This window comes from Salmo salar, chromosome 27 (assembly GCF_965601325.2).
Source record: "Salmo salar chromosome 27, fSalSal1, whole genome shotgun sequence".
NCBI classification, from domain to species: Eukaryota; Metazoa; Chordata; class Actinopteri; order Salmoniformes; family Salmonidae; genus Salmo; species Salmo salar.
Window position 1 is genome coordinate 18,706,151 of NC_138317.1, and position 27,271 is coordinate 18,733,421.

The 27,271-nt window shown below is 41.7% G+C and overlaps 1 protein-coding gene across 1 annotated transcript; it reads left to right on the forward strand.

Annotated features, from left to right (window-relative positions):
• The first annotated feature begins 654 nt into the window (after positions 1-654).
• Positions 655-25,596, forward strand: LOC106588580 (synaptic vesicle glycoprotein 2A). The gene is made up of 13 exons (XM_014177723.3): positions 655-803; positions 9,660-10,433; positions 13,934-14,114; positions 14,420-14,571; positions 14,720-14,853; positions 19,452-19,541; positions 19,831-19,938; positions 20,206-20,294; positions 20,565-20,729; positions 20,888-21,021; positions 21,283-21,486; positions 21,702-21,861; positions 22,024-25,596. The coding sequence occupies exons 2-13, from the start codon at positions 9,833-9,835 to the stop codon at positions 22,205-22,207; spliced, it is 2,202 nt and encodes a 733-aa protein (XP_014033198.1). The 5' UTR covers positions 655-803; positions 9,660-9,832; the 3' UTR covers positions 22,208-25,596.
• The last annotated feature ends 1,675 nt before the right edge of the window (positions 25,597-27,271 follow it).

Genomic DNA, 27,271 nt, shown 5'->3' on the forward strand with positions numbered 1-27,271 from the left:
GGCATTTTGATATTCAGCTCAGGGAGACATGTCCATTTACATGGAAAATATTGTTTCAGAGACCTCTTATGCCTGTTGATTAGGGGCTACTATTAGTCATATTCCAACGACTAAAGAAACATACAAGTCATTATATTTAAGGTGTTCTATTAGAACATTGAATTGGAGCAGAGTAATACAACATTTGGCAACTAAAGTGTATCACTGAAAGGGAGGAAATTCTTATTATAGGCTGTAGGCCTACATGTTTGCGTGAGTGGTAAAGATACATATTTTCATTCAGGGTATGTAAGCCTAATACAGCTAAAGCTTAGGATACATTCATCGATTTGAAACATAAACATACCAACACCTTGATAAATATCAATAGGCTATACATCATAGTTGCTTGCTTTCACATGTAGGCCTACACATGATTCAAATAGTATTGTGTGTGTGTGATGATGAGAGGGTGTGGTGGGCAACATTTAATGCGAAAGCAAAATGGATGTTTAATACTTAAAATTTGTTTGAAATACGGGTTAAGATAAATTAATAACTTGAGGTCCATTAAGATAGACCGTGGCAAGGTGCGTGAAATGTATATTTCTGCCGAGGCCCAGAGAGATGGGGGGGCGAATCTACGATGCTACTTGTGGTACCCACTGAGGTGGTACCTCTTGGATCTAGCATCACGCTTCCTCTTCAGTCAGTTGGGTTACGGGGAGCCTATCCACGTTTGAGCAGCAGCAGCATCAACGCACTGTCATCCTGTTGACAAAATTCAAGCTGGGGATATAGTGAAATCCATGTCCATAATTACGGTGAGATGATGCTGTTACCTTCACTAAAATGAAACTCGGCAAATTAGTTATAATTAGACTACATAGGCCGACTCCGTTGTTATACGAATGTGGATGTGCGTGCTTCCCAAAATATCTTACCCACTGGCCACGATTTAGGATGTGACAATCATTTCGTGTTTTATTGAAATGTAGCCTATCTATTTATGCGACTATGCAGGTCGATGCAGACTCAATACAGACTAAAATGATTGATGTTATTGATATTTCTTGTAGCCTATTTAACATGACAGCAGGCCTATCTATCTAACATGATACCCAAGTCTTCCCTGCGTAAAAACGCAGTCACGAAAATTCAATGTCCGTTCAAATGAAGAGATTGGAACTGCATTTGTGTTTAAATCGTTTATATTACCGAAAATATGTTGAATATTGCATTTAGATAATTCATTCAACAATTGAGCTAATTGCTTTAGGTCAGTTGTAAAAGTCGCGCTGGTCTTGTTGCACTACGTTAAATATTTAATTATAGGCTAATCCAAAATACAATTATCAAAATAAAAGATATTACTGGTAGCATACTATCATGATTTCGTAGTCGTATCGCGCCTGAATGGAGAAATGTGTTATAATTTTGCCATCGTCCTTCACGCAGGCGATTCATCATGATTGTGTTGGGGAGGGGGATGGTAACTAGGCATTGTGTCATACTCAGGTTTTTAAAGGGGGATTCCGTGTCGACTGAATGCCAACCGTCCGTAATGCATGTTATTGGCAGACCATTTCTGAAATAATAAACTGACACTTGTGACCTTGCAAAGATCGCACAACGATTGACCATCATCTTGAAGCCGTGCTACTTTTGGCAAGACAAGAAATGTGCATGCTTTGCCTCCATCTATATCGACCTTGTCTCAGACTGGCGCGATTTGTTGCTGATGCTCAACGGGTTTACTATTTCCCTTAACAAATAGCCTACATATTTCCTTAACCGTTAAAATAAACAAGCCTGCAAAACATAATCAGAAGGTGAATCTTTTGAGAACATTGTTATGGAATGCAGAGGCGACATGCCTAGGGGCACATGCCCCCTCAGATTTGTCCTGTTTAAAAAAAAAAAGTAAAATAATAGTGAAGACATCAAAACTATGAAATAACACATATGGAATCATGTAGTAACCAAAAAAGTGTTAAACAAATCAAAATATATTTCAGATTTGAGATTCTTTAAAGTAACCACCCTTTGCCTTGACAGCTTAGCACACTCTTGGCATTTTCATAGTCACCTGGAATGCATTTCAATTAAAAGGTATGCCTTGTTAAAAGTTGATTTGTAGAATTTCTTTCCATCTTAATGCGTTTGAGCCAATCAGTTGTGTTGTTACAAGGTAGAGGTGGTATACAGAAGATAGTCCTATTTGGTAAGAGACCAAGTCCATATTATGGCAAGAACAGCTCAAATAAGCAAAGACAAATGACAGTCCATCATTACTTTAAGACATGAAGGTCAGTCAATTTGGAACATTTCAAGAACTTTGAAAGTTTCTTCAAATTCAGTCGCAAAACCCATCAAGCGCTATGATTAAACTGGCTCTCATGAGGACCGCCACAGGAAAAGAAGACCCAGAGTTACCGCTGCTGCAACCTCCGTGTCTTTGTGAGATGCAGTGTAGGTGAACGGATGATTTCCGCATGTGTGGTTCCCACCCTGAAGTATGGAGGAGGAGGTGTGATGGTTTAGAGGTGCTTTGCTGGTGACATTTTTGGTGATTTATTTGGAATTCAAGGCACACTTAACCAGCATGGCTACCACAGCATTCTGCAGCAATACGCCATCCCTTCTGGTTTGCGCTTGTTTTTCAACAGGACAATGACCCAACACACCTCCAGGCTGTGTAAGGGCTATTTGACCAATAAGGAGAGTGATGGAGTGCTGCATCATATGACCTGGCCTCCACAATCACCCGACCTCAACTCAATTGAGTTGGTTTAGGATGAGTTGGACCGCAGAGTGAAGGACGGTTGGGAAAACATTCCAGGTGAAGCTGGTTGAGATAATGCCAAGGGTGTGCAAAGCTGTCATCAAGGCAAAGGGTTGCTAATATATTTTGATTTGTTTAACATTCTTTGGGCTACTACATGATTCCATATGTGTTATTTCATAGTGTTCACTATTATTCAACAATTTAGAAAATAGTAAAAATAAAGAAAAACCCTTGAATGAGTAGGTTTGTCCAAACTTTTGACTGGTATATATATATATATAAAAAAAATGTATCTGTAATACTACTAGCCACTTCAATTGTATGAAGTCACCTTTAGCTAGCCCAGATATGTTCTCAATCTCCCAACCTCATAACTAGCTACCAAGAAGCCATTGCAGGCTATCAATCAAGTTAGAGTAGCTAGCTTGTCTAACTATCTTAGCTGGTTTGCCTGCTGGCTAGGTTGGTAGACTTTAGAAAAGCAAGCAGTAACTAAATGTACTGAATAAGACTCAAATTGCTTTCAATCTTTTACCCATATTTTAGCAGAGGTGCAGAGAAGCATATATTAATTATTGTATTTAAAAAAAAAAAAACAATAGTCAGGAGGATACAGACGGCTCAAGATGTATGCTTAGATATGCAGAAAAATATAAATATATATTTTTACATAGAATTAAGCATAATGGTCATGGCTCTAAATTGCAGGAAAAAGCTGTTTCAGGTGTTTGAAAAAGGCAGAATTCTCCAATTCTCCAGCCCCCCTCCGGGCCACGCCCCAGTCATCTCACTTACTTTGTGCCACCACATATTTTTGGGATTCCCAACGCCCCTGATGGCTTGCCTGCCAATTCCTAATTAACACACACTATTGGTAATAAGGATAACCTTGCATCAGTGTCTGTCTGCACACCAATGCTGTGAAATGAAATGGGTTTAATATCACACCAAGCCCTCTACTGCTCAGAGTAGCTATTGCCTCAACACCATTTTATAGCCTAGGCTATCCAGTGACCTCGTCAACGGGTTGTTGGACTGATAGTCCCAGGGCCTCTGGTTCAGGTCCTGGTCAGGGCTGCCACCCTGAAGTGGGATGGCACCCAAGTTCATCCATTGAGTGTGTTCTATGGTGTAATGGAATTGCTAGAGTAAAGTACTGGGACGCCAAGAGGGCGAGTTTTGCATTTTAGGACCAATATGTGTTAAAGTGAGTCTCATCCCTTTCTTTGACCCCACATGTGTAACCGTGCGGGCATGTTACTGACTAAAAGATAGCATATCTGGTGTGTGTGTTTACTGCTCAGAATGTGTGACAGTGTTTTTTTTTTTAAATAGATGGATGTGTTGTCATTACTGTACCCAATTTAGTCCTCACTCTTGCAGCTTTTGGCAGGCACCTTTTAGTCTAATGTGTCACCCAGTGGCCCTTTAATAATTTTGTATGCCACCCTGTTGTCAGGAAGGAATCCCCTGAAGAATGCTCTCTCCCTCGCTCCCTCTCTCTCTCTCTCTCTCTCTCTCTCTCTCTCATTTTCTATCTCTCCTTTTCTCAATTTCTCAATTCTATTGTCTGTGTATCTTGTCCTTTCTCACTTCCTTTGCTTTCTCCCTTCCCCTCACTATGTTTCTCTCCCCCCTCCCATCTGTTCACAATCGCGACCTCCCAAAAGTTCATCCTCTCACTCCTGTACTGTTGTTTTCCCTTCGTATAATCCCAACACATGGCATGAGAGGATTAATAATCCTCATTAGCCAGTTAAAGCAGTCACTGCTTTAAATACCCTAAAATGGCAATATAAGTAAAGAAGAGCATTAGAGCTTATCTCCAGCTCCTGTCGAAGATTAAGTGGACAGCTGTTTCAACAAAATACATATAGTTTGTAGGTTTCAGCCTTCTTCAATGGGTTTTTGGTATTTTGCTGTCGAGGAAAATGTGGCCACATCCACAGACTGAGACAATAAAGAATTGTGAAAAGCAGAAAGATCGAATGACAAGGACATACAGGCCATCTCTCTGGGCAGTCAATTCGAAACATTGAATTCAAGCTCAGTTACATTTTGACCCGCCCATTTGATCATGTTAAATATAGAGATTCTTCTATCAACACATCTCTTCATCACTGTCTTACAAAATCCAATTCCATACTAATACAGTTGAAGTCGGAAGTTTACATACACCTTAGCCAAATACATTTAAACTCAGTTTTTCACAATTCCTGACATTTAATCCTAGTAAAAATTCCCTGTCTTAGTTCACTTAGGATCACCCCTTTATTTTAAGAATGTGAAATGTCAGAATAATAGTAGAGAGAATGATTTATTTCAGCTTTTATTTCTTTCATCACATTCCCAGTGGGTCAGAAGTTTACATACACTCAATTAGTATTTGGTAGCATTGCCTTTAAATTGTTTAACTGGGTCAAACGTTTCGGGTAGCCTTCCACAAGCTTCCCACAATAAGTTGGGTGAATTTTGGCCCATTCCTCCTGACAGAGCTGGTGTAACTGAGTCAAGTTTGTAGGCCTCCTTAAGCCATTTTGCCAAAACTTTGGAAGTATGCTTGGGGTCATTGTCCATTTGGAAGACCCATTTGCGACCAAGTTTTAACTTCCTGACTGATGTCTTGAGATGTTATATCCACATAATTGTCCTTCCTCGTGATGTCATCTATTTTGTGAAGTGCACCAGTCCCTCCTGCAGCAAAGCACCCCCACAACATGATGCTGCCACCCTCGTGCTTCACGGTTGGGATGGTGTTCTTCGGCTTGCAAGCCTCCCCCTTTTTCCTCCAAACATAACGATGGTCATTATGCCAAACAGTTCTATTTTTGTTTCATCAGACCAGAGGACATTTCTCCAAAAAGTACAATCTTTGTCCCCATGTGCAGTTGCAAACCATAGTCTGGCTTTTTTATGGCGGTTTTGGAGCTGTGGCTTCCTCCTTGCTGAGCGGCCTTTCAGGTTATGTTGATATAGGACTCGTTTTACTGTGGATATAGATCGTTTTGTACCTGTTTCCTCCAGCATCTTCACAAGGTCCTTTGCTGTTGTTCTGGGATTGATCTGCACTTTTCGCACCAAAGTACATTCATCTCTAGGAGACAGAAGTCTCCTTCCTGAGCAGTATGATGGCTGCGTGGTCCCATGGTCTTTATACTTGCGTACTATCAAATCAAATCAAATGTATTTATATAGCCCTTCGTACATCAGCTGATATCTCAAAGTGCTGTACAGAAACCCAGCCTAAAACCCCAAACAGCAAGCAAAGCATGTGAAAGAAGCACGGTGGCTAGGAAAAACTCCCTAGGAAAAACTCCCTAGAAAGGCCAAAAACCTAGGAAGAAACCTAGAGAGGAACCAGGCTATGAGGGGTGGCCAGTCCTCTTCTGGCTGTGCAGGGTGGATATTATAACAGAACATGGTCAAGATGTTAAAATGTTAAAATGTTCATAAATGACCAGCATGGTCAAATAATAATAATCATAGTAGTTGTCGAGGGTGCAACAAGCACGTCCGGTGAACAGGTCAGGGTTCCATAGCCGCAGGCAGAACAGTTGAAACTGGAGCAGCAGCACGGCCAGGTGGACTGGGGACAGCAAGGAGTCATCATACCAGGTAGTCCTGAGGCATGGTCCTAGGGCTCAGGTCCTCCGAGAGAAAGACAGAAAGAGATGAACGTGGTACCTTCAGGCGTTTGGAAATTGCTTCCAAGGATGAACCAGACTTGTGGAGGTCTCCAATTTGTTTTCTGAGGTCTGGCTGATTTCTTTTGATTTTCCCATGATGTCAAGTAAAGAGGCACTGCGTTTGAAGGTAGGCCTTGAAATACATCCACAGGTACACCTCCAATTGACTCAAATGATGTCAGTTAGCCTATCAGAAGCTTCTAAAGCCATGACATCATTTTCTGGAATTTTCCAAGCTGTTTAAAGGCACAGTCAACTTAGTGTATGTAAACTTCTGATTGTGATACAGTGAATTATAATTGAAATAATCTGTATGTAAACTATTGTTTAAAAAATGACTTGTGTCATGCACAAAGTAGATGTCCTAACCGACTTGCCAAAACGATAGTTTGTTAACAAGATATTTGTGGAGTGGTTGAAAAACGAGTTTTAATGACTCCCACATAAGTGTATGTAAACTTCCGACTTCAACTGTATATGCTATATTTATTTGTTTCACACTACAGAAAGAGACCATTGCAGGTTTACCTCTGTGATAGGCAGACATACAGTGCCTTCATAAAGTATTCACACCCCTTGAGTTTTCCACATTTTGTTGTGTTACAGACAGAATTTAAAACTGATTACATGGAGATGTTGTGTCACTGGCCTACACACGATACCCTATAATGTCAAAGTGGAGGTACAGTTATTGTCTTATTTATATTTTCTAACTAATACAAAATGAAAAGCTGAAATGTCTTGAGTCAAGTATTCAGCCCCTTTGTTATGGCAAGCCTAAATAAGTTCAGGAGTAGAAATGTGCTTTACAATCACACAATAAGTTGCATGGATTCACTCTGTGTGCAATAATACTGTTTAAAATTATTTTTGAATGACGACCTCATCTCTGTACCCCACACATACAATTATCTGTAAGGTCCCTCAGGCGAGCAGTGAATTTCAAACACAGTTTCAACAACAAAGACCACGGAGGTTTTCCAATGCCTCGCAAAGAAGGGCACCTTTTGGTACATGGATAAAAAAAGCATGGTGAAGTTAATAATTAAACTTTGGATCACTACAAAGTCACTACAAAGACAGTTACAGAGTTTAATGGCTGTGATAGGAGAAAACTGAGTATAGATCAACAACATTGAACATGTGGCAAAGAAATTAACTGTATGTCCTGAATACAAAGCATTATGTTTGGGGAAAATCCACTGAGTACTGCTCTTCATATTTTCAAGCATGGTGGTGGCTGCATCATGTAATGGGTATGCTTGTCATCAGCAAAGGAGGTTTTTTTGGATATAAGAAACGGAATTTAGCTAAGCACAGGAAAAATCCTAGAGGGAAACCTGGTTTAGTCTGCTTTCCAACAGACACTGGGAGACAAATTCACCTTTCAGCAGGACAATAACCTAAAACACAAGGCCAAATATACACTGGAGTTGTTTACCTAGATGACATTGAAGGTTCCTGAGTGGCCTAGTTACAGTTTTGACTTGAAAATCTATGACAAGACTTGAAAATGGGTCTAGCAATGATCAACAACGAACTTGAAAGAGCTTGAAGAATTAAAAAAAAGAATAATGTGCAAATATTGTACAATCTAGGTGTGCAAAGCTCATAGCTGTAAATGCTGCCAAAGGTGAATCTAACACGTATTGTCTCAAGGGGTTGAATATGTATGTAATCAAGATATATTAGTGTTTTCTTTTTCATATTTTTTTTCACAAATGTTAGAATTTTTCTTCCGCTTTAACATTACAGAGTATTTTGTGTAGATCGTTGACAAGCAATGGCAATTTAATCCATTTTAATCCTACTTTGTAACACAACAAAATATGGAAAAAGTCAACGGGTGTGAATACTTTCTGAAGGCACTGTAGATAAAAGGCTCCCAAACAATATTGTTATCAGTGATGTTGATCGTATCAAAGTATTCCCACCTTCTTTAATGGTGGCCACCATTTTAAATCTGACTTTGCTGTGGTCAGGTGTTTGGGGGACAGGAACCTGTCTATCAGTGCATATAGTATATGGCTTAAAAATGTTAACTAATGGGCCTCCTGAGTGTTGTAGCGGTCTAAGGCACTGCATTGCTGTGCTAGAGGCATTACTACAGACCCGGGTTTATTCCCGGGCTGTGCCACAACCGGCAATGGCTGAGAGTCCCATAGGGCGGCACACAATTGGCCCAGCGTTGTCCGGGTTAGGGGAGGGTTTGGCCGGGGGTGCTTTACTTGGCTCATTGCGCCCTAGCGACTCCTTGTGGCGGGCCGGGTGCCTGCAGGCTGACCCTGGTCATCAGTTGAACAGCGTTTCATCCGACACATTGGTGTGGCTGGCTTCTGGGTTAAGCTGGCAGGTGTTAAAGAGCGCGTTTAGGTGGGTCTTGTTTTGTTGGACGCATGACTCCACCTTTGCCTCTCCCGAGCCCTTTGGGAAGTTGCAGCGATGAGACAAGATCGAACAAAAAATAGAACTAATGTGATGTGTTGTGGTCCCTATATACACCTAAATACTAAGTGTTATCTACATTTTACAGGCCTTTTACTTCCAGTATGGTCAGTTTTGCATCTTAACATGTGAGAGGCCATTTTCAAATAAAGCAGCATAAGTCAAAAGCAACATTATTTGCGCACAGCAATAATGCACACTTGGACTCATACTCTTACTATATATTATTTTAATTGTATTTTCCATTTGTTTGTGAAGAATATTGTTTTTGACTTCTCCATGAATCCACAGTCCACTAGAGTTGCTACCCTTCTCAGTTTGTCCCTGCTTTACTTTCCCTGGTATTGAGTTGTTATCAGATGGACACAAGACACAAAGAGTCAACATAGTAAGCCATTCCTAATCAGTTTACAGAGAATGCAAATTGAGATAAGATGCTCCTTGGCATCTGCTTAGAAATATGCTTCTCCTAGCAACAGTAACAGGATCTGGGCTTACTCATATTGAGCATTATAGAGATAGAACGTTACTTAAAGAGGCAATCGGGGATTCTAAAAACCACTAATTGGTCACCCCGCCACTTGTTTTGATAAACAGCTGAGGGATGAAGCTATGGATGCAAGGACTGCATTAGACCACAATTGTGGTTTTAAACATGTTTTGAAGCTATACAGTATTTGTTTACAATTATATTGACCCAAACCCTGATTCAAAAGTTTGGTCCATGTGACTAACAATGTGTTTGCGCTTTCCCTCTGTAGAGGAGCAGTCCATCACAGAGCGGGTCCTGTGATCCAATCCAGCTCAACTCTCCGCCATCCTATTGAGGGTAAACTGGAAAGCTGCCTGACAAACACTCCCCAGAGATTCCTGAGCTCCATCCTGCCTTTCAGGTGATAAACCCCTGCCTTTGAGATTCCTCGACCCTTCAATAATGGAGGACGGCTATCAGAACAAGACAGCCTTTATAAAGGGCGCCAAAGACATTGCCAAGGAGGTCAAGCGGCAGGCGGCCAAGAAAGTGGGCCGCGGTGTGGACAAGATGACCGACGAGTACAGCAAACGCTCATACGCCCGCTTTGAGGAAGACGACGACGATGACTACCCTGGAGTGCCTGGGGGGCAGGACAGTGGCTACAACCAGGGCGACAGCCAGGCAGCCAATGACGATGAAGGTGGCCACAGCGACTCCACAGAGGGCCACGACGAAGACAACGAGATCTACGAGGGCGAGTACCAGGGCATTCCCCGCGCTGACTCGAGCAAGGCTGCTGACAGCCTAGCAGGGGGAGATGGGCAGCAGTTCAGGGACATGGCACAGTTTGAGGGGGAGCGGCGGAAGGATCAAGAAGAGCTAGCCCAGCAGTACGAGACCATCCTGCAGGAGTGCGGCCATGGAAAGTTCCAGTGGACCCTCTACTTTGTGCTGGGGCTGGCCCTCATGGCGGACGGTGTAGAGATTTTTGTGGTGGGCTTTGTGCTCCCCAGTGCTGAGAAAGATATGTGTCTGTCAGAGGAAAGCAAGGGCATGTTGGGTAAGTGTGACCCTTAAACTGTGTCTTTTTAATTAACTTGATTGATTTACATGCTAGGTTAGTGAGTCCTTAAATGTTTTTCTCCAATCAAGTGTCAAATGTGGGGGAGTTAATCGGCCACAATGCAAATTCAATAAAAACCCTGTCGTTCTACGGTAAATTCCTCACATCTTATGTCTTTGGTAGACAATAAAATTAGTAATCTATGAATGTGTATCCTAACGTAGCAGGCGTAAAAAGACTCCTGAGCGGAGTCCCCACATCTATTTTTCAAGTTAGGTTGAATCCCTGAAAACCGGAAACATCTGCTTTCTGCCGACCCTCTGGAGAGTGATGAATGTGTAACTCAGTAACTTATTCATTGACATCAGCACCTGATACACAAATGTCTGCTTGGCAGCACTTCATTTTATGATAAAGAAATGACCTGGTATTTAATTTATTCACAGAAATAACCAGGTACTGTAGTTACTAGTGCACACTTTAAAAAATGAAATAGTACCCCTCGTCACCACATAATTTTCTAGCAAAAATCAGTACAGTTAAATAAAATTGTGTTGTGTGTTGGTGTTGATTTGTGAATTTCATGCCAGTGTACCGCCAGCATTCAGCCAGTTGCGCTCTAGCATCTTAAACAGGTCTCCCTCTGTTTTTTCTCTTACCGTCTCTCTGTCTTGTGCTATCTTTAGAATACTTTATAAGTGCCCATAAACTTTGTTGTGGCTCAGAAACTGCCCAAAGCAGACAGCAACCTAGGCCCAAATTGGCTACCCATTTTTCTGAGGAGATAAACATGAACATCATTTTATTATGCTGAAAGAGTATGATAGAGGAAAACATGCAAAACATTGCTGGTTACTAGTTTTGATTGAATATAGGGACCCTAATTTATGCTCTGCAGCTTGCGTTGATCTTGTCTCTCTGACACGTCTATAATAATAATAATAATAATAATAACAACAATTGATTAACCTTATATCTCAAAGTGCTTCAAGAGCAAAAATCAAACAAGCAATATGCAGTATCATGACAGGTCAACCAATAGAGGCCAAGTCTTTGCTGCATCCTCTGAAGATAGAGAGGGTCAGTTCATGGGTTGAGCGGAGGGAGCTGGTCAGAGGAAGGTAAATGATGATGATGGAGTCTGCTGATGATCTTGTAGAGGGCAAGTCTGGAGTCTTATAGCCACTGGACTAATCCTCTTCCACTCTGTGATGCCGCAGCAGTGATGCCTCGGCAGCTCTGGGCGCCAAAAAGCTCACCACACAAAGTTCAGAATAGAAGCCAGTTGTCCTCACTACAAGCCCTCTGCTTTAGCACTGCTGTATTCCTCTACGTAATACTGGCACCCAGGTGAAACAAAAAAGCTGGTAATGTGTCCAGATGCATTTTTCAAACAAAAACATTAGCCGGCTAGCCATAGCTAGCTACCTATGTCCACGCTGACAAAGAGAGTTCATTCTCACATAAAGGGGAAAACCATCTATGATTAGCCACCTCCCCCACCCTTGAGCTTTGTGTGTGTGTGTGTGTATGTGTGTGTGTGTGTGTGTGTGTGTGTGTGTGTGTGTGTGTGTGTGTGTGTGTGTGTGTGTGTGTGTGTGTGTGTGTCTGTCCGTTTGTGTGTCTGTTTGGGAGTGTGTGACAGTGGCAGCGTGCCTGCCTGCCCACACACACCTAACCGCAGGTTTTACACAATGCAATTGTCAGTTGTTGTTTTTTTGTTTTTTTTTACATTGCAAGACAGTCATGTACAGTGCATTCAGAAAGTATTCAGATTCTTGAATTCTTCCACATTTTGTTACATTACAGCCTTATTCTAAAATGGATTAAATCGTTTTTTTCCCCTCATCAATCTACACACAGTACCTCATAATGACAAAGTAAAAACAGGTTTTTCAATTTTTTTTTCAAATTTATTAAAAAGAAAAAACGGAAATATCACATTTACAGAAGTATTCAGACCTTTGGAAGAGATTACAGCCTCGAGTCTTCTTGGGTATGACGCTACAAGCTTGGCACACCTGTATTTGGGGAGTTTCTCCCATTCTTCTTTGCAGATCCTCCCAAGCTTTGTCAGGTTGGATGGGGAGCGTTGCTGCACAGCTATTTTCAGGTCTCTCCAGAGATGTTTGATCGGGTTCAAGTCCACACTCTGGCTGGGTCACTCAAGGACATTCAGAGACTTGTCCGGAAGCCACTCCTGCATTGTCTTGGCTGTGTGCTTAGGGATTGTTGTCCTGTTGGAAGGTGAACCTTTCCCCAGTCTGAGGTCCTGAGTGCTCTGGAGCAGGTTTTCATCAAGGATCTCTCTGTACTTTGTTCCGTTCATCTTTCCCTCGATCCTGACTAGTCTCCCAGTCCCTGAAAAACATCCCCACAGCATGATGCTGCCACCACCATGCTTCACCGTAGGGATGGTGCCAGGTTCCTCCAGACATGATACTTGACATTCAGGCCAAAGAGTTCAATTTTGGTTTCATCAGAGTATCTTGTTTCTCATGGTCTGAGAGTCTTTAGGTGCCTTTTGGCAAACTCCAAGCGGGCTGTCATGTCCCTTCACTGAGGAGTGGCTTCCGTCTGGCCACTCCACCATAAAGGCCTGAATGATGGAGTGCTCCAGAGATGGTAGTCCTTCTGGAAGGTTCTCCCATCTCACAGAGGAACTCTGGAGCTCTGTCAGAGTGACCATCAGGTTCTTGGTGGTCCAAACTTCTTCCATTTAATAATGATGGAGGTGACTGTGTTATACCTTCAATGCTGCAGAAAGTTTTTGGTACCCATCCCCAGATCTGTGCTTCGACACAATCCTGTCTCGGAACTATACGGACAATTTCTTCAACCTCATTGCTTGGTTTTTGCTCTGACATGCACTGTCAACCATGAGACCTTATATAGACAGGTGTGTGCCTTTCCAAATCTTGTCCAATCATTTGAATTGACAAAGGTGGACTCCAATGAAGTTGTAGAAACATCTCAAGGATGATCAATGGAAACAGGATGCACCTGAGCTCAATTTCAAGTCTCATAGCAATCAGTCTGAATACTTATGTAAACACGTTTTTTGTTGTTGTTTATTGTTAGAAACCAATAAGATTAGCATTCCTGCCATGTTATTTTGTGGAAATGTACAGTAATTCCATCTCTGATTGCACCCAAGGTGGCCATTGTAATTTATAGGATTCATATAATATAAAGTTTTGACAATTTCTTTGGATTCCTCATGTCTAACCTTTTTTTTAAAGTTTGGTTCAAATGGATGTTAGGTATTATATTTATTAAATGTTATATGAATCTTATAAATCCTATAAATGGCCAGTCCTATAAATTAAAATGGTCAATTTTTAAAAACAGAAACTATTTCAGAACGATCTGAGATGGTGGGTGTCGAAATCATCTTTCTTGTGCCACATGTTGTGCCGAAGGGTAACAAATAAAGCAGCTGTATGCACAGGTATGAAACATGTAACTCTCTCATTTTCTCTTTCTGTCCTCTGCAGGTCTGATTGTTTATCTGGGAATGATGGTCGGTGCATTCGTGTGGGGTGGGCTCGCTGATCGGATAGGCCGACGGCAGTCCCTTCTCATTTGTCTCTCCATCAACAGCGTCTTCTCCTTCTTCTCCTCCTTTGTCCAGGGCTACAGCACCTTTCTCTTTTGCCGACTACTTTCTGGTGTTGGGTAAGATTCTGAAAACCGATGGATGGTGAATGATAGATAGAGACAGAGTGACACACAGATGCAGGTGGGCTTAATAGCTTTTTTATAGTTATATAGTAGAGATATATATGTTTTTTTGCTTTAATGCTAAGAAGGACATTTCGTCCAAAGAGCACCCTCACAGAAGCGAAGTAGCACCCCTACCACCAACTATTCTCCCCAAGTTTGATTTCATTTACAGATTTTCCAAAAAGATTAAACAGGAACAGGATTAGAAAGTCCAGCTCAACTTCCAGTGGTTTGTTTCTCTGTGCAAATCCTTACAGGATCGGTGGTTCCATCCCCATTGTGTTCTCCTACTACTCAGAGTTTCTGGCCCAGGAGAAACGTGGGGAGCACCTCAGTTGGCTCTGCATGTTCTGGATGATTGGTGGCATCTATGCCTCAGCTATGGCATGGGCCATCATCCCACATTATGGTGAGTAGCCTATGGCGGGAATTCAATCATCACGGATATTGTCCCAAAAGCGCTCAAAATGCCTTACCACAAAGTTGTATCTAGGGATTACACAGGTTTACAGTTTGTACTTTGTCCCATTTCTCTCTCTTTGCTTCTCTCCTCCCAGGCTGGAGTTTCCAGATGGGGTCAGCGTACCAGTTCCACAGCTGGCGTGTGTTCGTCCTGGTGTGTGTATTTCCCTCTGTTGCGGCTATTGCTTCTCTCACCACCATGCCAGAAAGCCCGCGCTTCTTCTTACAGGTAAGCATGGATCACTTTCTCAAAAGTCCATATAGAAGCAGTTTACCCAATTCCAATTCTAACCTCAATCACTTGAAGCCATATACAGTTGAAGTTGGAAGTTTACATACACCTTAGCCAAATACATTTAGTAAAAATCCCCTGTCTTAGGTCACTTAGGATCACCACTTTATTTTAAGAATGTGAAATGTCAGAATAATAGTAGAGAGAATGATTTATTTCAACTTTTATTTCTTTCATCACATTCCCAGTGGGTCAGAAGTTTACATACACTCAATTAGTATTTGGTAGCATTGCCTTTAAATTGTTTAACTTGGGTCAAACGTGTCGGGTAGCCTTCCACAAGCTTCCCACAATAAGTTGGGTGAATTTTGGCCCATTCCTCCTGACAGAGCTGGTGTAACTGAGTCAGGTTTGTAGGCCTCCTTGCTCGCACACGCCATTCAGTTCTGCCCACAAATTGTCTATAGGATTGAGGTCAGTGCTTTGTGATGGCCACTCCAATACCTTGACTTTGTTGTCCTTAAGCCATTTTGCCACAACTTTGGAAGTATGCTTGGGGTCATTGTCCATTTGGAAGACCCATTTGCGACCAAGCTTTAACTTCCTGACTGATGTCTTGAGATGTTGCTTCAATATATCCACATAATTTTCCTCCTCATGATGCCATCTATTTTGTGAAGTGCACTAGGCCCTCCTGCAGCAATGCACCCCCACAACATGATGCTGCCACCCCCGTGCTTCACGGTTGGGATGGTGTTCTTCGGCTTGCAAGCATCCCCCTTTTTCCTCCAAACATAACGATGGTCATTATGGCCAAACAGTTCTATTTTTGTTTCATCAGACCAGAGGACATTTCTCCAAAAAGTACAATCTTTGTCCCCATGTGCAGTTGCAAACCGTAGTCTGGCTTTTTTATGGCGGTTTTGGAGCAGTGGTTTCTTCCTTGCTGAGCGGCCTTTCAGGTTATGTCGACATAGGACTCGTTTTACTGTGCATATAGATAGTTTTGTACCTGTTTCCTCCAGCATCTTCACAAGGTCCTTTGCTGTTGTTCTGGGATTGATTTGCACTTTTCGCACCAAAGTACGTTAATCTCTAGGAGACAGAACGCCTCTCCTTCCTGAGCGGTATGACGGCTGCGTGGTCCCATGGTGTTTATACTTGCGTACTATTGTTTGTACAGGTGATCGTGGTACCTTCAGGCGTTTGGAAATTGCTCCAAATTCTTTGAAAAATTACTTTTGTCATGCGCAAAGTAGATGTCCTAACCGACTTGCCAAAACTATAGTTTCTTAACAAGAAATTTGTGGAGTGGTTGAAAAACAAGTTTTAATGACTCCAACCTAAGTGTATGTAAACTTCCGACTTCAACTGTAAAGTGCCTTCAGAAAGTATTCACAACCCCTGAACTTGATTTTGGGGGGTAAGAAGGATTACTTTATCCTATCCTAGGTATTCCTTAAAGAGGTGGGGTTTCAGGTGTCTCCGGAAGGTGGTGATTGACTCCGCTGTCCTGGCGTCGTGAGGGAGCTTGTTCCACCATTGGGGTGCCAGAGCAGCGAACAGTTTTGACTGGGCTGAGCGGGAACTGTGCTTCCTCAGAGGTAGGGAGGCGAGCAGGCCAGAGGTGGATGAACGCAGTGCCCTTGTTTGGGTGTAGGGCCTGATCAGAGCCTGAAGGTACGGAGGTGCCGTTCCCCTCACAGCTCCGTAGGCAAGCACCATGGTCTTGTAGCGGATGCGAGCTTCAACAGGAAGCCAGTGGAGAGAGCGGAGGAGCGGGGTGACGTGAGAGAACTTGGGAAGGTTGAACACCAGACGGGCTGCGGCGTTCTGGATGAGTTGTAGGGGTTTAATGGCACAGGCAGGGAGCCCAGCCAACAGCGAGTTGCAGTAATCCAGACGGGAGATGACAAGTGCCTGGATTAGGACCTGCGCCGCTTCGTGTGTGAGGCAGGGTCGTACTCTGCGAATGTTGTAGAGCATGAACCTACAGGATCGGGTCACCGCCTTGATGTTAGTAGAGAACGACAGGGTGTTGTCCAGGGTCAGGGTAAGTCTCTAAGAACTTTGCACACCTGGATTGTACAATATTTGCACATTATTCTTTAAAAAAATATTGGTTGTTGATTTGTCAAGTTGGTTGTTGATCACTGCTAGACGGCCATTTTCAAGTCTTGCCGTAGATGCCGGGGCGGCAGGTAGCCTAGTGGTTAGAGCGTTGGGCTAGTAACCGAACGGTTGGAAAATCGAATCCCCAAGCTGACAAGGTAAAAATCTGTCGTTCTGCCCCTGAATAAGGCCGTCATTGAAAATAAGAATTTGTTCTTAATGGACTTCCCTAGTAAGATAAAAATTAAATAGATTTTCAAGACGATTTAAGTCAAAACTGTAACTAGGCCACTCAGGAACAATATCATCTTGGTAAGGAACTACAGTTTATATTTGGCCGTGTGTTTTAGGTTATTGTCCTGTTGAAAGGTGAATTTGTCTCCCAGTGTTTGTTGGAAAGCAGACTGAAAACAGGTTTTCCTCTAGGATTTTTCCTTTGCCACATTTTTGCTTTGCCACATTTTTTTGCAGTATTATTTTAGTGCCTAGTTGCAAACATTCTGTACAGGCTTCCTTCTTTTCACTCTGTCAATTAGGTTAGTATTGTGGAGTAACTACAATGTTGTTGATCTAGCCTCAGTTTTCTCCTATCACAGCCATTCAACTTTGTAACTGTTTTCAAGTCACCATTGGCCTCATGGTGAAATCCCTCAGTGGTTGCCTTCCTCTCTGGCAACCGAGTCAGGAAGGACACCTGTATCTTTGTAGTGACTGGGTGTATTGATACACCCCAAAGTGTAATTAATAACTTCACCATGCTCAAAGGGATGTTCAATGTCTGCTTTTTTATTTTTACCCATCTACCAATAGGTGCCCTTCTTTGCAAGGTATTGGAAAACCTCCGTGGTCTTTGTGGTTGAATCTGTGTTTGAAATTCACTGCTCGACTGAGGGACCTTACAGATAATTGTATGAATCCATGCAATTTATCATGTGACTTGTTAAGCACGTTTTTACTACTGAAGTTATTTAGGCTTGCCATAACAATGGAGTTGAATACTTAAATTATAATTCCACCTTGACATTATGGGGTATTGTGTGTAGGCCAGTGAACAGAAATCTCAATATAATCCATTTTAAATTCAGGCTGTAACTAGGGATGCACCGATATGAAATATTTGGCCGAAACCGATATGAAATATTTTCCTTGCCAAAAAAAAAAACGATACCGATAACCGATATTTAAAATTTTTGCTGCTTGTTAAGCATTCTAGTACAGGTAAATAGTTGAAACACACACACACTGACCAAAAAGTGATTTTGTTGGCTTTTACGAATGTTCCCATTACCAGTAAAACATAATCAAAACCTATTTCTTTAACTAACTTGCTGTGCTGTTTCGTTGTTCATTTGTTCAGTCTCAACCAGGATTTCATCATACATGTCAAGCAGTGAAGTTTCAGCTCTGTCTGTCCATGGCCTCTCTTCCTCGGTCACTGGGTCCGTTTCCATCTTGTCCAGCTGTGTCTGTAACATTTCACATAAACCCTGTTTCTTGTCTGCATCGAGGTAGCGGTCCTTGTACCTAGCATCGAGCATGGTGGCGACACAGTAGAGGCTCAGAGAGAATTCCACCGAATCGCTTGTTCACAGCCTCTAGTAGAGTACTTTTCCAAGTTAATCCGACGGTCTGTGTTGGCATTTTTGTTGAGCAGGCATTTAAATGCCATGACAGGGTATCACGTCTGCTGCATGTTCTTAAATGCCATTGAAATGGCAGAAGTGGTATGAGAACCAGTACATTCTTTAGCATGCAATACGGCTTTCCTCAGTATGAAATCCTCGTCGACTCACTGTGCTGTCACATGCTCATGGGGCTGACATCGCTGGTCAGTCGTGAAGCTAATGTCAGTCGTGAAATGTCAGTCGTGAAGCTAATAGCAGTTACGCCCATAACAAGTAGCTTGTGAATGCGAGTTTCAACAAGATTGTGTAACTCTGGTAGGGCAACATCTAAAAAACAGCGCCTACTTGGTAGTGTGTACCGGTGCTCGACCAGTCGGCGAAAGCCAAGATCATCCACGACAGAGAACGGTTGATTGTCAAGGGCAATGCATTTTTAGCTAATATCGGCCGATTCCGATATGCTTACCAATATATCGTGCGTCCCTAGCTGTAGCACAACAAAATATGGAAAAAGTCAAGGGATGTTAATACTTTCTGAAGGCGCTGTATGTCATTACCTGAGTTGACTATTGAACAGCAGTAAATATTGCAGATTATACCTTTAAAGGTACAATCTGGGATCTTGTGAATTAAGTCTTTTCAATTCTTCAGATTCTTCAGATTGATTGTTGAGTTTAGCACAACTGTCTTACTCTAGAAGCATAACCCTAAATATAAGGTTTTATAACAAATTCATGGAATTTAAGGCACACTACAGTATACCCTTAGACACTTCACACAAACATAATGTTTCGCAATACTCGTAATGTGTTTCAAGTGTAAGTATTTTTGATGAAGTATGCAATCATTTCCCAACAGAATGGCAAACACGATGAAGGCTGGATGATTCTGAAACAAGTTCACGACACCAACATGAGAGCAAAGGGACACCCAGAGAAGGTATTTTCTGTGAGTATTTCTGAGACAAACATGTAAAGACTTTGAATCGAAGGGTTCTTCTGCAAAAAGTGTTTATGAAGTTGTATTCTCCTGTCCTGGCTGTTTGTTATTGTGTAACCTCGTCCCCAGCCTGGAAGTGTCTGATGTTGTCTACTGCGTAGCCTAGACCTGCTAGGTTTTTGTTTTTTACCACTCCAAACAAGAAGTTCCCTCACGGGAAAGTCTCATTTCATCTAATCTAATGTATACATGTACTGCACACAAATGAGTTGAAAATGGAAGGTCTTATTTTTCCCAGGTCACCACCATCAAGACTGTAAAGCAGATGGACGAACTGTTGGACATGGGAGGAGACATATCAACTTTGCGACGCTATAAATTGAAGCTGACCAGCCTATTCCAACAGGTAAGAGTCATGTTAAGATCACTATAAAGGTATGAGAATATGATTATTTTCTGTGTATATCTTTTATATTTCACACAAAATATGTTAATTTGCGACTGCATACACCACTTAGCAGACGCTTTTATACAAAATGACCAAAGCCCAATTTATGCTTAGGTAAAAAAAAGTTTTGTGAAATGTGTTTTACAGTGGGTTTTTATGTTTTTAAACTGTGTCAGCAGTAAAACCTAGATGCATATTTGAGTTATTTTCTGTGGGTTGCTGTAGGTGCGGAGTAACTTCTTGGCCATCTTCAATCCAGAATACAGAAGGACCACCTTCATGATGATGGCTGTCTGGTTTACCATGTCGTTCAGGTAGCAGAACCAGGGCCATGACCATAGTGGTTATCAGCGGCCTGTGCACAAACTGGTTATTTTCTGATCAATCAAAAAGCTCAAGAAATGTTTTGTCATACCAAATCTAAAAAGATTCCAAAAAATGGTGGCTCCTGCCGTCTTAACTTACTGGGCATTGATATTATTAAGGTTCTTACTTAGCTCAACTGATTTCAACATAGTGAAGAATGAAGAAGCATAATCATGTTTGTTTGGTTAAATCACATTTGTCTTTTGCTTCTCCCCCAGCTACTATGGGCTGACAGTGTGGTTCCCTGACATGATCAAGTACATCCAGAAGCAGGAATATGCCTCGCGCACCAAGTTCTTCACCAAGGAGCGAGTGGAGCATGTCACTTTTAACTTCACCTTGGAAAACCAGGTGCACCGCCAAGGACAGTACTTCAACGACAAGTCAGTCCTCATTATATTACACAGAACGTTCTGAATTTGCTACATTTCCTTCTTAATCGGGAGTGGTAAACTGTGCTGGTCTTAATTTTGCAACTATGCAATGGACACTAATTGTTAGTCGCTAAATACGTCTTTCTTACTTTTACATTGTCCACAAGGTTCATCAACCTTAAGATGAAGTCCATGGTGTTTGAGGACTCATTGTTTGAGGAGTGCTACTTTGAGGACATCACCTCTAGCAGAAGCTTCTTCAGAAACTGCACCTTCATCTCAACCCTCTTTTACAATACAGGTAAAGTGTCTCCCAAAACAAGAAGCATAAACAATATAAAGTGGAGCTTACAATAGTTATGAGCTCAGTCCATGCCTAGATGTTCTGTATTATGTCAAGCTGTATTATCTTCCATGTTTTGTGTGGACCCCAGGAAGAGTAGCTGCTGCTTTTGTAACAGCTAATGGGGATCCTAATAAAATACCTAATACCATTGAACTGGGCAGTATCCTACCCTTGGACCCTTCTTGACACCTCTCTTACTTTCTTTTCTCTTGACAGACTTGTTCCAGAACAGAATCATCAACAGCAAACTGGTAAACAGCACCTTCCTACACAACAAGGAAGGCTGTCTGCTGGACTTCACTGATGACAACAACGCCTACATGATCTACTTTGTCAGTTTCCTGGGCACATTGGCCGTGTTACCCGGCAACATTGTGTCAGCCCTGCTGATGGACAAAATTGGACGTCTGAGGATGTTGGGTATGTCACACCTTCATGAATGTGTTTTTAATGCTTTATACAAGATTTAAAGGATATGTGCATATTTTGAGATTATACATCTGATGATACATTAATCATGCACCCCTTCCTACACCACAGTATTTCATGATTAGCCTACTACAGAGAGATCCCTTATCTTTGTTTGATCTTTTTCACCCTCTTTCTCTTCCCCCTCAATCTCTTTTCCTACACAGCGGGATCAAGTGTCATATCTTGTGTCAGCTGTTTCTTCCTGTCATTCGGCAGTACCGAGTCGGGAATGATCGCCCTTTTATGTCTCTTTGGCGGCATCAGCATAGCTTCATGGAATGCCCTGGATGTGTTGACTGTAGAACTGTACCCCTCGGATAAAAGGCAAGTGCAGCTACCTCCCATTTTGAAAGTGTTACAGCTCCTTAATTCTTGCACAGTGAATAAAGGTGTATTTATTGAAAAGATATTTAAGTTTTCATGTTAAGTTTTAAGAAGTGACCCTGTCAGAAGTGCTGACAATTTCCATTGTTTTCTCTTTTTTAGGACCACTGCATTTGGCTTCTTAAATGCCCTTTGCAAGTTGGCTGCTGTTCTGGGCATAAGCATCTTCCAGTCCTTCGTAGGCATTACCAAAGCTGTGCCCATCTTGTTCGCTGCGGGAGCACTCGCTGCCGGGAGTTTCCTAGCACTGAAGCTGCCTGAAACACGGGGCCAGGTGCTGCAGTAGCACAATTCACCACCAGAAGGCAGCGGAGTGTAGCTTCGGTGGCCACATTACAACCAGAGCTTGACCAACCGTACAATCTCAGCCTTTAGCAATCTAACGTTGCTCATTAAACACACAAAAACAGACTGTCATCAACAGTGTCACAACAGTCCCAGATTACTGAGAAAATATGAAGATAGCATCATACTTAAAATGCAGATGTGACCCATATAGCCAGCACAGACTAACTGGCATCTTCACCACAGCATAAAATAGCACATTGGGTTTGCTTCTCAGAGACCCTACAGATTAGACAGAATGAAATCCTGCCAACAAAGATATAAGCTTATAAACCACTGCCAAAGGATACAAAGATACTGCTTGATAGCTACAATGCCTAATTGGGGATACTTCCCAACAAAAAAAGATCAAACATCTATACACCCTCAATTCATCCTAGCACCCATATATGACCCTAACACCAAATAATATGAGGTTAAAGATGCCTTCCAACAGATTTCCACCTGAAAATAGCTTTCACTGTAACTTAGCTTTCCACTGAATTTACATATCTTATTGGCTTCCTCTGAAAGAGAATATTGCAGACAATATTTCCCTTGCCAGGTGACATGCACCAAGCTCCCTGCATCAAAATAATGATATAGATTATGTGTTCAAACTTGGCATTGATACTAGTTATTTGATCATATAGAAAATGGACTGTACATGTGTGTTGAAGATATATTGCAAGACAATGAATAATGACAGGACAAATAAGTGGTAAATATTTAAGTTTATTTATTGATGGTAATTCGAAGGGATCGGTTTTGTTGATATGCACACAAAAAAATTACTTTGTACTGTATGTTTGTATGTTTGTCCACATCAAATTTACATCAAGCAGTGAAATATACGTCTAAATAGTTATATGTTGTGTGCGTATTAGGGAGAAAGATGGAGAAAGTGTTGCATCCTTCTGTATGTTTTTGTAATTGGTTCAATGAGACTTCTGAGGAACTTATTCATGTACATTGATCTACATTGATAAAGTGCATCATTATGGTTCTGTAAAGATATTGGAAAAACAGACAAAGATGAGTAAATAAGATGAGAACCTATTTAACACATCAGTTGGAGATATCCTTTCATTTTGAAAGGCTAGATTATTGTTACTTTAGAATAGCTCATGCTTCCTGCGTCTCACATAGTGGTCTTATGCTCCCTCTTCATCAGCATGTTTAACATTCCAGTTAGCTAAGGCCAACATGTGCCCTCTGCTGTCTATGAAGGCCTAAAGAACATTACACCTAGGAGGACCAAAGTCAGTCGGTTCAGTCGTTAAACGATGCAGTATTAATGAAGCACAAATGATTCCGTATACAATGTTACTAAGCACATTGTCCTTCAGTCATGCAGCTCATGGGAATAGAACCATAGCAACTAGTCACTCACAGATTCATTTGAAGGGCTCAATTAAATCCAAACTGTGTTGTGTTTTTCCACAGTAGTATAAAACACAATTTTCTCTGTGATAAGAAATGTTCAAGTTATTGTGTGTCGTCCCCCCCCCCCCCTCTCGAAAAATCCCCTCAAAGGAAGATGCCTACAGTTTTCAGAATAACATGTGTACAAGGGTATGTATGTACATTGGCAAGGCAGGCTTGGTTGAATCTAGCCCTATGTCTTTGTTGATTATTATGTGCTTACCTGTCACCGTGTCCACGCCATCCCTTCTAAATCTTTGTGTCACAAGTGTGGTGACAATCAGTGAGAGAGCTGATCTCTCCATTGCTCAACTGTAGTCTGAGTGTGATATCTGACTGCAGGGCTATTGGGCTTGTTGAATGTGTAGCCTGCGGGATTTCTCTGTTGCTGTGTGCTTGGTACAAGTGAGTGTCTGATGTGGTGCTGGATTTATTTATTACAATCAGATCTCTTTAGTGTTGCGTATGTCTGTATATGACATCTATTGTTATTTGTGTTTGCACATAACTGACAAATTTGTGTGTTTGAGTGAGTTTGCAAAAGATACTTGTAAAATAATGTGTTCATGTTTGAGAGTGTAGATTGAATTTGTAATCTCTGTTGTACTCTCTCTCTCTCTGTGTGTGTGTGTGAGTGTATGTGTGTGTGCGAGCGCCAAATATTTTTCTACTTCTGTTCTGGTGTTTTAATCCCAAAGAACGAGCACAGGTCAATAGGGGCCAATATAACATATCTATGAACTAAAAGACTAATACAATAGATATTTAGATCAATTTGATGTTCTTTATAGTGTCAGCCTTGGGCGCTCCTTTGCTGATTAGGTCTCCGCCAAACAAATGTTTGCCCCTGAAAACATTTTGTCTCTGTGATTGCCTGACAGGTTGCATGGTAATCATAACATTTGTTCAAAGTAAATTCAAATGAAATGTGTTAGCAATTGCAGAGTGGTTTTGGGGAGTGTCATAATCCCAGGCATCCTCCCTTTAGATAGATGCTTGTTGTTTCCAGCATAAGAATCTGGACCCAAGTTTTAGACCCATCAACCTTTAAACTTTTCTCTGTTCATATCTCTCTAAGATCAAAGGTCCGTGTGGCAGGCTTGTGAAAGTAGCCCTCACAGTAAACAGGATGTTAAGCATGCTTGTGGTGTCTGATCTCTTTGGCTGCCCTGTATGCCTGGTCTGTTTGTCCAAAGCAGGAGCTGCTTTTGTATTGCTGTCTTATGGTGACACTTTGGGTCTTTGTGTAACAGTATCAGTTCTATGATTGCTTTTGATCAGAGTGGGATGACTTGGTGCAAGTTTAGTCTTGTGTTTTTTTAAAGTAAAACATTTTTGGTGAGCCTATTACTTTCTTTGAAATTGTTGTACTTCTCTATGCTTTCAGTGGGGGTTAAAGTTCCAAGGAGAAAAGAAATCAAAGCAATAAAAGGGACATATTTCTTAGTGAATAGGCACAAGCAAGTAGGTATTTCAAAAGGACCACCATGTTTACGTCAAAAGAGCTCCTTTAGTCTATTAACACTCATGTCCACTTAAGATGAAACTGCCATTATTGAAATGTGACTTAAACATCAACGTGCTATCATTGTACTGTGTGTAGAAACTGTAGATGTTTGTACGTATGAGAATAAAATATGTGGACAAGAAAAGATCAAGGAAAACACTTTGACAATACTATCAACATGACAGAACACTATTGTATGTTGTTTTTGTTTTGTAAATTACATATATTGTAAAAATATGTGAATATATTCTTCAGTAATCACTCCCATGGGATGTTGAGAATATTTTACAGTGATGCTGACCAGGTGCTGTATGTATTTTACGTGAGAATTGTTACTTCTGCTGGGATTCACACTTCTGGGCCATTTGTCTATCCAGTTCTATGAAGAAAATAAATAACTACTGTGGATATAAAACAAAGTCCTTTCCCCGTTTTGTATGCTTTTTGATAAGGACATATTTTGTGCGTGTGCGCGTGACCATAGGAATCAACAATGTTGAATGCTGCTCTAAGATTTGTAACAAACACAAGGCCTCATACACATCACTGCACCTTCTATCAGTTAGCAGGAAGGACATCCTTAACCGTAAGGCAACAGAGTCACTATTACATGCTTGGCTCTGAGGCCATTTTAGGGCAGCTACCAATATGTTGAAGTGCTTTACCTTCCCTACAGACTCATGGTCATTACCGTCTGAGATCACAGAACTGTATTTTATATAACGTTCCCAACACAAGAACTGAGTTTGGTAAGAGTGCTTTTTGATTTGCTGCCCCATCATCTTGGAACACTTTGCAGAAGGGCTTGTAACTAGATCATTTTATTCTGATTGGTGATTTTAGATCCTGTTTGGATGGCTGCTGACCACAGATTGCACATGTTTATAATCTCTTATGCAATTTGTACTGTTTTATCTTCCATTCATTATTGTGTTTATGTTGTGTTGTGTCTCATGTGTAACTAACTATATGTATGTTGCATTCTTGGCCAGGGTTCAGTTGAAAAAGAGATGTAAATTTCAATGGGACTAAATAAAAGAGGTTGGCATGGGTCCCATCAAAGAGGTCGAAGAGGTGGGCATGGGCCCCATCGAAGAGGTGGGCATGGGCCCCATCAAAGAGGTTGAAGAGGTGGACATGGGCCCCATCAAAGAGGTTGAAGAGGTGGGCATGGGCCCCGTCAAAGAGGTGGTCAAAGTGGTGGGCATGGGCCCCATCAAAGAGGTTGAAGAGGTGGGCATAGGCCCCGTCAAAGAGGTCAAAGTGGTGGGCATGGGCCCCGTCAAAGAGGTGGACATCAGAGGCAGACGGCAGGGAACTGTTATGTTTAATAAAGTCCTGGCCATCGTCGTTGACCATGTGGTAAACAGCGGCTTTACCATGGTAGAGGCTGACACATTAGTTCACCCCAATCTGAAAAGATCAACTGTCAATTCCATCATGAGAACATTTCGCCAAGTAAAATGGTAAGTCTGCAGGATATGCACTATGTTTTACCATTACATTTACAATAAATGACATATTGTAATGCATGTAAATTCACAAAACATGTTACAGTATACTGATACTCTGTTCGACCATCAGAACAACAATCGCCCACCTTTTGAAGGGACACCAGGTGTCTATGAAAAACATTTACCTGGTGCCTTTTGAGAGAAACAACGACCGGGTGAAACAACTGCGGGCCGAGTATGTTCCGGTACAGCACTATATACTGTATTACTGTTACTATTTGATACACATGCTACTTCACAATATCATATTGGAACTGTACTGTAAAAAAATAACTAACCAAAATATATTTTTAAAGGGTGATGTTGCTTGATGCTGCTGTGAACCATAACAAGTATATATTTTTAGATGAAGCGGGCTTCAACCTGGCCAAAACATGGCGCCGTAGGCGGAACCTCATCGGCCAATGGGCCTGGAAAACGTGGGGGAAACATCTCCATGTGCACAGCTATCTCTGAAGATGGGCTGGTAGGACGTCGGCCATTACTTGGATCCTACAACGCTGCACACCTCATTGTGTTTCTCATTTAACTTGAACAGGCTTGTCAAGGTAAAGGGGTCATCTATGTCATTGTGTGGGAC